Source organism: Mandrillus leucophaeus, unplaced genomic scaffold (assembly GCF_000951045.1).
Source record: "Mandrillus leucophaeus isolate KB7577 unplaced genomic scaffold, Mleu.le_1.0 Scaffold350, whole genome shotgun sequence".
Classification (NCBI taxonomy): Eukaryota; Metazoa; Chordata; class Mammalia; order Primates; family Cercopithecidae; genus Mandrillus; species Mandrillus leucophaeus.
Genome location: NW_012103699.1, coordinates 1,326,402 through 1,336,334, shown reverse-complemented (window position 1 = coordinate 1,336,334; position 9,933 = coordinate 1,326,402). Strand labels below are relative to the sequence as shown.

Sequence of the window (9,933 nt, the reverse complement as noted above, 5' to 3'; positions counted from 1 at the left end):
TCTGTTTACTACTTTTTCCTAAAACCAGGTTCCCTATTTTTTGAATATATTTTACTAATTCTTGAAACTGAATAGTAGACAACTAGAAAAGACGGCTAAATTGCAGCACACCTTCTAAAATTACCTCCATACTACTCATGCCAGTACTGGTAATATGTCATACACAATGACTAAAGTGTGAACTCAAAAAAGATACTGTATGAATCTGAGAAAATATGCATATCCTGGAAAAGGAAACCATTTTGAAAATATTTATTATAATAGTTGATGGTGCTTATAACCAATTTGCTAAAAAAAAAAATTTTTAGGTTATTGCTTTTTAAAAAAACCCTTTACTGACACATACTCTTTATGTCTCCTGGAAGAAGAGAAATATACGTGACTAAAAACTTCTGTAATTTCAGTCCCAATGGAGAACAGCTTCCTATCGGCTGGCCTGGGGACCTACAAACAGAGACGGGGGAAAACAAATATTTAACATTTATTTACAAGTGATTACACTGAAATTAGCCTAAATAGACCATGGCCCAAAAGTCTTTCAACAATAAAACAATCAGACAGTCTTATTTTTCTGAACCTGCATTTCATTTTTCAGTAAAATTCTGAGAATCCTTCTGATTATAGAAACATCAGGACCTTGTAGGAAAATGGACGTGAGATAATAACCTACTACACTGAGGATTTCCTTTTTATGACACTTTCCCTTCCACATATATAAATCTTGCTAAATAGTATCATAAAAAATAAGAGCCTGAAATGATAATTTTAAATTATATTTTATTGTTCCCAACATGTAATCCAATGACTTTAAATCTTTACGTCTAAAATAAAAGAAGTAACATTCATAACAAAGACATATATTAGTAATAAATTACTTTTGCAAGAGCATCTAATCGTTAACATCTACTAAAGTCACATTTTTTCTGCTATATGTTTCTTCCAGGAACATTATCTGCTAATTGAACACATTAGAGTGCTAGAAAACTGAAGGCATTTCATAATAAATGTGTTTGTCAACTCTTAGAAAACACCAAGATCTTTTCATTGGTTTTACTGCTCTCCAGCTGTCTAATTGCTACAGAAAACTATTCAATAGTAATGAGTTATTTGAAAACTAAAAATAATTGGCAAATCAAGCGTTGCTATGCTCTTTCCATATTATTAAACAGGACTAAATATTAATATAATATGGCACAGACTAAAAATGTTTCAAGAAATTGGCTGGTGGGGGGATGTAGCTCTGTTTCAAGATGCAACTATAAATTTAGTTAATATTAGAAAGACAATTTCAAGTGCAGAGGAGATTTTTGAAGATGAGAATTCAAGAGTCATAAATGATGCTCAAAAAAATTAGGCTAAGGTACAATCCTGACAAACTTCTCACTGTCAGCCTTTTCAAAACATAACTGTGGCCTATAAGTAGAGACAGGATGAATAATAGCAGCCACTGCCAGATATGGAAAGGAAACGGTTAGAATGAACCCTGCAGTACTGAACTGAAATTGGACGTCCTGGTGTGAATTCATGGTTCTTAATATGGATGGATGGATGGACGCACAGACAGGCACTGGAAAAGATATAAATAAGTAAGTCTGGTCAGCAGACAAAGCTAAGAAAGAAGCACACACAGGGAGATGCAACGATCAAGCAAATGCAGTAAAATATTAACATTTGAGGAATATGGATGAACAGGAAATGAGAATTCTTTGGATTATTCTCAAGACTGTTCTGTAAGTCTGAAACTAAGTTAAAAGAAAAAGGAAAATAAGTTTAAAGCATTGGTTAGCCAAAGTCATTACAACTTCCAAGAGGGCAGAAAGCAGCAATAGGGAGAAGAAAGTGAGCTACAGAAGACAGTTTCCAACAGCCCAAGAATAGAGGAGCTCAAGGCAGAAAAAAGGAAACAAGAAAAAAGAAAGGAGAAACACTTGGTGCAAATCAGAATGCAAGAATAACAAATAGGAAAAGGACCACACGATAAGAAAAACTTGACTGTCTATTCAGCAACATACCGTATGTGCCAAATGCATTAAACAATCTGGTCAGGTCTCCTAATATGAAAATGTATCAAATACATCATAACATAATGTCTCTTTACCTGCTATACAGAGAGCTCTCTGAAAGTGCATCCATTAATGGTCCAATAATAAACTAAAAAAAAAGACACATAATTGAAACTTAGTTGTAAATGCAATTTTGAAGTCAGCTTCCCTGACTGAACATCCTACAAAGGCTTACAGAAGACCTGCTATAAGCAAAGCTGATCTCTTATGCTGCAGGCGAAATTTACTGATGGTCCTGGAGGGGAAGCTTAATTCTACCAGAAAAACAAAGTAAGTACAGAATTTTCCCACCTGATTAAAATGTATGCCATACTAAGAAGAGAGTTCATGTGTTGGGTCAAGAGAGAAGGAAGGAATCCAAAGAAGAAACATATGCTAGAAAATAAAGGTAATGACAGAAAAACCAAAAAGATACTCAAGAAAAAACTGAAGCCCCTATGCCTAGAGGATAAAGAGGAAAAAATTATACTCAAAAATTACTATTAGATACTGGTCAGAAAAGCAAGCTTACATGAAGTACACAAATAATAGAATGTAGAAACATGATGCATATCAATACACCATAGCACATATTAAAACAATTAGAAAAAACTGACTTAGGCTGGGTGTGGTGGCTCACACCTGTAATCCTAGCACTTTGGGAGGCTGAGGCCAGGAGTTTGAGACCAGCCTGGCCAACATGGCAAAACCCGGTCTCTACTAAAATTACAAAACTGAGCCGGGCATGGTGGCGTGCACCTGTAGTCCCAGCTACTTGGGAGGCTGAGGCATAAGAATCCCTTAATTCCGTGAGGCAGAGGTTGCAGTGAGTCAAGATCATATCACTGCACTCCAGCCTGGGCAACAGAGTGAGACTCTGTCTCAAAAAAAAAAAAAAAATTGTATCACTATCTGAGAAATAAATTCAATCATTCTTTAAAAAAAAAGCAGCAGCAGCAGCAGCCAGGCACAATGGTTCACGCCTGTAATCCCAGCATTTTGGGAGGCCAAGGCAGGTGGATCACTTGAGGTCAGGAGTTCGATACCAGCCTAGCCAACATGGCAGAACCCGGTCTCTACTAAAAATACAAAAATTAGCCAGGTGTGATGGTGCCCACCTGTAATCCCAGCTACTTGGGAGGCTGAGGCAGGAGGATCACTTGAACCTGGGAAGCAGACGCTGCAGTGAGCTGAGATGACGCCACTGCACTCCAGCCTGGGCGACAGGCGTGAGACTCCATCTCAAAAAAAAAAAAAAGAAAAGAAAAAAACCTATTGAAAGAAAAAGAAGAAAAAAATTGACTTCTGTCACCTCTAAATGAGAGGTAGATTACTCTACCTAAGGAAGTCATCATGGGACTCATATGGCACCATAATATAAAACTTAAAATCACAGCTCTAACTCCCACCGTCTCTGCCTCGTGTAGTTCCTGACAAATGGAAGTATAGATTCTAATATATATTGCTCAGAAGGCAATCTCTATTTCATAAAGTAGACAACAGCAATTCATTGAGTCAGAACTGGAGAAGTAGCATCGCTAAACGAGTAACAGTCATCAGTGGCTCAGAACCGTGAGAACAGCATCACCTGAAAGCTTCTATACCAGTTTTCATACGGAGAAAACTTGACTTATGCTTATGATTCTTGACTTACGCTGGTCTGAATATTGATAATATAGAACTACTTTTTCACAATGGTAATAATGCAGGCAGTTCTACCTTTTGGCTTGTTGAGAAACAACATAAGCTTTTTTCCAAATAGGAAAGCTGGGTTTAGAGAAATATGATTTGTTGGATGCAAATCAACAAAATGTTACTTGCTGATATAGAACCCTAGTGTATTTTTACCTCCCACTTTTCAACAATGGGAGGAAGGAAAGGGATAGGCTGTCATTACCTCAGAAAATTCTGGTGAAAATGGAAGAATCTTTGTTTCATACAGCTCCAAAAAATGGATAACACCTTCTTTGGTCAGGATTTTGTTTTCACTTTCAAACATTCTTTTATAAATACACATATGCCAGGATGGGTGAAAGAGCCAACATCCTGTGGAAATAAACATCTAATGTTGACATCTGCTTCTGTCTTTGTTTCACCATCAAGACTACATACTCGTAAACAAATACATGTACAGACAAACACAATAACTTCATTATAACACTACAAAAAAAGTTTTTGTTAAGGTTTTTTGAGAGACAGGTTCTCACTACGTCACCCAGACTACAGTGCAGTTGCAAAATTCTAGCTCACTGCAACCTCAAACTCCAGGGTTCAAGCGATCCTCATGCCTCAGCTTCCTGAGCAGTTTCCTAGTAGGACTACAGGTACGCAACACCATGCCCAGACAATTTTTTAAATATTTTTTAGAAACGTGCTCTCAGAATGTTCCCCAGGCTGGACTTGAACTCCTGAGTTCAAGTGATCCTCCATCCTCCGCCTGCCAAAGCACTGGGATTATAGGTAGCAGCCACTGCATCCAGCCTGTTTTTAGTCACATATGAGTATGTTAACCAAAATAATTTTGGTATTCAGTATTCCGTATTCAGGCAGCTTCATTTTGAAAAACTGTAAATGGGCCAGGCACAGTGGCTCGTGCCTATAATCCCAGCACTTTGGGAGGCCGAGGCAGGTGGATCACATGAGGCCAGGAGTTCAAAACCAGCCTGGCCAACATGGCAAAACTCCATCTCTATTAAAAACACAGAAATCAGCCGGGCGTGGTAGTAAATGCCTGTAATCCCAGCTACTGGGACAGGGGGGTGGTTAGGGACTGAGACACGAGAATCACTTGAACCCTTGAACTTGGGAGGCAGAGGTTTGAAAAAATAAGAAAGACTGTAAATAAATGCTATAACTGCTACAGTGTACAAAAATTAAATATTACCCCATGCATGCAGGTTGGAACTTCAGATTTGGAATAGTTTCAACCAATTCTTCTCTTATCCCACTTCAATCCATTTTTCACACAGAAATATGAAATTGTCACACCTCTGCTTAAAATCCTTCGACATCTCCTCATTGTTCTTAGAATAAAGTCCAAACAAGGCATGAACTGACCCTGACTGCCACTCCAACCTCATCCCCCGCTCCACACACCAACTCTGCTACAGCCTCACTGGTCCTTCTGTTCTGCCTCCTACAGCTGCTCCCATCTCAGGGTTTGCGCCCCAGGTGGTGCCTCCTCAGCGTGGACTCTTAGCTTAGATGTCATCATAAGACAGGCTTTCCCTGACTACCCCACTCACCCATTAGTCCATTTCATCAGCTCCTTGTCTGTTCCCCTCATATACCTTACAATCAAAACTATTTTTTCATGGAAAACACAAAAGTCAGGTGAAAAATACCACATCGCTCTCACCATTTTACCGCCAGTAATTACTAGGTTGGTGCAAAAGTTGTTACGGTTTTTGCCATTTTAAAAAAAAAAAAATGACAAAAACTGCAATGACTTTTGCACCAACCTAATAGCATGTACTGGACACTAAGTAAATATTTATTCAGTAAATATATAAATGAGTGAGCAAATAAAAAACATGGAATAAATATCTTACAGATATTTTTCTAACTCTTTTGAAGTATCTTTTAATTATGTTAGAGAAAAATACTCAGCATTTTTAACTCATGACATTCTATAAATAAATTAATCCATTATTTGTAATTTACACCAAGATGCCTGTTCAACTCTTTGGCAAAGGTAATTTTTCAAAATCAGTCACTGCTATTTGATTTGGTTTGCCAAGAGCTGTGGGCAAAATGTGGTAATAAGAGCATCGTTTTAATGGTAAATGCCTACATGAAGTCACAAGATTCAATTAAATTTTAGCCCCAGGTGCAACTATAGATGCTTATGGTCTGCGAAAAAATCCCAGTGTATCAGAAAACAACTACAGCAATCAGCTGAATAAAGCTCAATTCCTAAGGGGTCAAACTATTAAAGTTGTAATTATCAGGAGTAGGCACTAAAAACCATTTACCTAGGTTAATTCTCATGTGTAAACACAATAATGTCGCATTTTATCATTCATATGAACACAGGCCAAAACACTATTGGGCTGCATTTAGCTATTTCATTAATCTAAACTTAATTTTATTAAGATACATGTAGGAAGCTTCAGCTTCACTGTGTATCTCCTAAAAAGCTCTCATAATATAGTGATCAAGGGCTTATAAACAATATTTGAAATTATATCCCGGAATTTTCTCTTCCAAAGAAGTACAAGATACAGAACAATAACTGAAAACTTAAGACAAGTAACTTTAACAAACACTGGAAAAGATATACTAAGTGAATAAGAATGGGAAGCAGTTACAAAGATATATTCATATCAAAGAGCGATTATTGGCCAGGCGCCGTGGCTCACGCCTGTAATCCCAGCACATCGCGAGGCCGAGGCAGGTGGATCACCTGAGCTCGGGAGTTTGAGACCAGCCTGGCCGACATGGCAAAACCCCATCTCTACTAAAAACACAAAAATCAGCCAGGTGTGGTGGCGCATGCCTGTAATCTCAGCTGCTCGGGAGGCTGAGGCAAAAAAATTGCTTGAACCTGGGAGGCAGAGGTTGCAGTGAGCCGAGATCATCCCACTGCACTTCAGCCTGGGCAACAGAGCAAGACTCCACATCTCCAAAAAAAAAAAAGAGCAATTATTAAAACCACAGACTATGTCATCATTGAAACCCTATTGATGAGTCCTTATCTTTTAAAGAAATGTGCTAAAATATTCACAGATAAAATGATACGACATCTAGGGATGTGCTTCAAAACCATTTAGTGAGAAGGGCGCAGGAAAGGCTACACAGGATAGACTAAGCAAGGCTGGCCATGAGAGGATCATTATTAAAGAGAGTGGTAGGTATATCACACACACTCTTCTCCTTCTATAAATGTTTGAAATTTTCCATCATCAACAGTTTAAAAAATTAACCATATCTCTAAATTATAGAAAATTCTGTGGCTATTTTAAATTGTTTTTTTTTTTTTTTTTTTTTTTTTGAGACAGAGTCTTGCTCTGTCGCCAGGCTAGAGTGCAGTGGCGCGATCTCGGCTCACTGCAACCTCCGCCTCCTGGATTCAAGTGATTCTCCTGCCTCAGACTCTCGAGTAGCTGGGACTACAGGCACACAAAACCATTCCTGGCTAATTTTTGTATTTTTAGTAGAGATGGAGTTTCATTATGTTGGCCAGGCTGGTCTTGAACTCCTGACCTCAGGTGATCCGCCCACCTCTGCCTCCCAAAGTGCTGGGATTACAGGCATAAGCCACCATGCCTGGCCCAAAATTGTGTTCTTAAAGATGATTTAAGGATATGAGTAGATGGATATAGTTATTATGCTAAGTGAGATAAACATGAGCAACATGATCCAGGTATGTATCTGGAATGGTAACAGCTGTTATCTCTTGGTGGCAGCATTACAAGATGTACGCTTTTATAGTTTTTCAAAATTCTCTACAATGAACAGGAATTAGTTATAAAATCGGGGGAAAACCATAAATGTTATTAAAAAAATAAAAGTAATCGTTACCATTTTCCTCTGACACCGCATATTCAAACAGATTGTTTAGCTTTGGTAAAACTGGCTTTATAACATGTATCTAAAAATAAGAGCAAAAAAATCATATGAAATGAAAATGCATCTTGAAAAATATCAGGCAGTTTTCATCTCTTTATTTAACAGTAGCTCTTCTTATAAAACATATGTAGAAAGAGCCTCATTTATCCGGTTTTTCAAACAACAGTATGATTCAGGTATGTAAGACTGAGTATGGCAATGCTAATGAATATAACCACATTATAGCTATGTTAAAGTCTGCCATTTATATAGTGATCATCATAAATCATGTCATAGAATTCTCAACTGTCCTGGGAGACAGGTAGGACTGCCAATACTAAGATATTGCAAAGAGAAAAAAAAACTGAAATGTCTTCTCCGTTACTCAAGTTGTTCACGGCAGCACACACTTAGAAGGGCCAATTCGGAGTTCCATGTTCTTAATACCATGTAGCCAAAGTTGCTGACACGTTTGTTTGAGAATTTACATATCCTTCAAAATATGGATAAATTTGGGTTTCTAAATAATGGGGGTTTTATGGATCTACTGATTAAAGAAAACCATAAAAGTTCATTTGAATTTAGAAATGCTTTTTCTTTATTCCTCCTCCTTGCATCTATATACATTTAGCACATATAAGTAATTATTTACTTAAAGTCCACAAACAAGATTTGGTGCACATTTGGACTGACACCTCGCAATGACTCCACAGATGGCTGGCACCTCTGTGGTCCCCAACTTGCAGAATGGAAACCATGGTTCTCAAACCCATGAGTTCCCAGAACAGCAGCATACGTATCACCTGGGAACGTGTAAAAATCTCAGAGTCCTGGCCAGGTGCAGTGGCTCACACCTGTAATCCCAGCACTTTGGGAGGCTGAGGTGGGTGGATTACTTGAGGTCAGGAGTTCGAGACCAGCCTGGCCAACATGGTGAAATCCCGTCTCTACTAAAAATACAAAAATTACCCAGTGTCGTGGCTGTAGTCCCAGCTACTTGGGAGGCCGAGGTAGGAGAATCACTTGAACCCAGGAGGCGGATGTTGCAGTGAGCTGAGATCATGCGACTGCACCCCAGCCTGGGTGAGAGAACAAAACTCTGTCTCAAAAAAAAAAAAAACTCAAAGTCCCAGGCCCCACCCCGACCTACTGAACCAGAAAGTCTGAGGATAGGGCTTGGCAATTTATACTTTGTAACAAGCCATTTGGGTGATACTGATAGTGATAAATGTTAAAAGTTTTAGAATGGCAAGGGAAGATCAAATTTTTGAATAATTTAAGTCAACTGAAAATATTCTTTAACTTACTGAAACAAGTTACACTCTAAGTTGCATTTATGCCAGAAAACAAAGTATACTTGGATTCTATCATCACCAGCTATATCTGAGTTGGTATTTTTGCATTGCTTTTAATGAATGTTTTTAAAAAAGAAAAATTGTTATCTACTATAGGATTTGCTAAAATAGAAAAACACTTACCTGATTTCCTTCTAAAGTCTCCATAATTAAAATATAATTTTCCCAAAACTTTAGAAGTTCATCTTTTTTCTTCTCAGACCACCAAAACAGACTTGGGCCTGATATGGTTTAAAAAAGAAAATTAGTTCTTCCTCTTGCAAATTTCATAAGTTTCTCAACGACAGCAGTTCTTAAGATACTACTACTATTACCAAATATATTCTCTAATAATGGAGGTGCCCCTGTATCAGAGCCTGGATAGGGGGCTTGGGAATCTGAGGGAGATTTTTTTTTTAACACTAGGATTACTGTTTTGGAGTTCTGGGTAAAAATGGCAGATTTGCACATATAAACTCTACTCTCTCTCCCTAAGAATCTCACTATAACAGTCAAGGATTTTTCAAGGGCAAAACCCCAAAAGAATGGAGGACACGGGTAGCAGACAACAGCAGTAAAATACAGAATGTGAAAATCAGATGAAAGCCAAGTTGACTCAAGTCATGAGAATTTTAAGTTGAGGGAAAGCCAGGAAACAATTTGATTTACACTGCAAAATCCCCCTGAACCAAAGGAAGTGGTTGCAAAAGTTACTTCTGGTAAGTGGAGTGAAAAGTGAGGCTAAACTAAAGAGGATGTGTTCAGTGTTTAAGAAACAGTCATATCCCCAGGCCCCTTTCCTATGTCCTAAACAGGAAAAAGACTAGAACTGCTTTTCTGGAGAAGGTAAAATAGTGGGTCTCCAAATTGGGAGGCGCAGGACACAGCTGACATTAGTCTTACTGACAAAGGGGATTCAGCGAACATGTGTGCACCCTGGATGCTGAGACTCCTCTCTACCTGTCCCCTCAGGTCCCAGAATACTGGCCAGGCCCTCACTATGCATC

At 38.4% G+C, this 9,933-nt stretch overlaps 1 protein-coding gene across 1 annotated transcript in view; it reads right to left on the bottom strand.

Annotated features, from left to right (window-relative positions):
* Nucleotides 1–9,933, bottom strand: part of TARBP1 (TAR (HIV-1) RNA binding protein 1) — a 117,833-nt gene that overhangs the window by 78,192 nt on the left and 29,708 nt on the right. Inside the window, 4 exon segments of the mRNA XM_011989377.1 lie at nucleotides 347–444; nucleotides 2,099–2,151; nucleotides 3,940–4,088; nucleotides 7,566–7,635. Coding sequence (XP_011844767.1) covers nucleotides 347–444; nucleotides 2,099–2,151; nucleotides 3,940–4,088; nucleotides 7,566–7,635 — 370 coding nt within the window.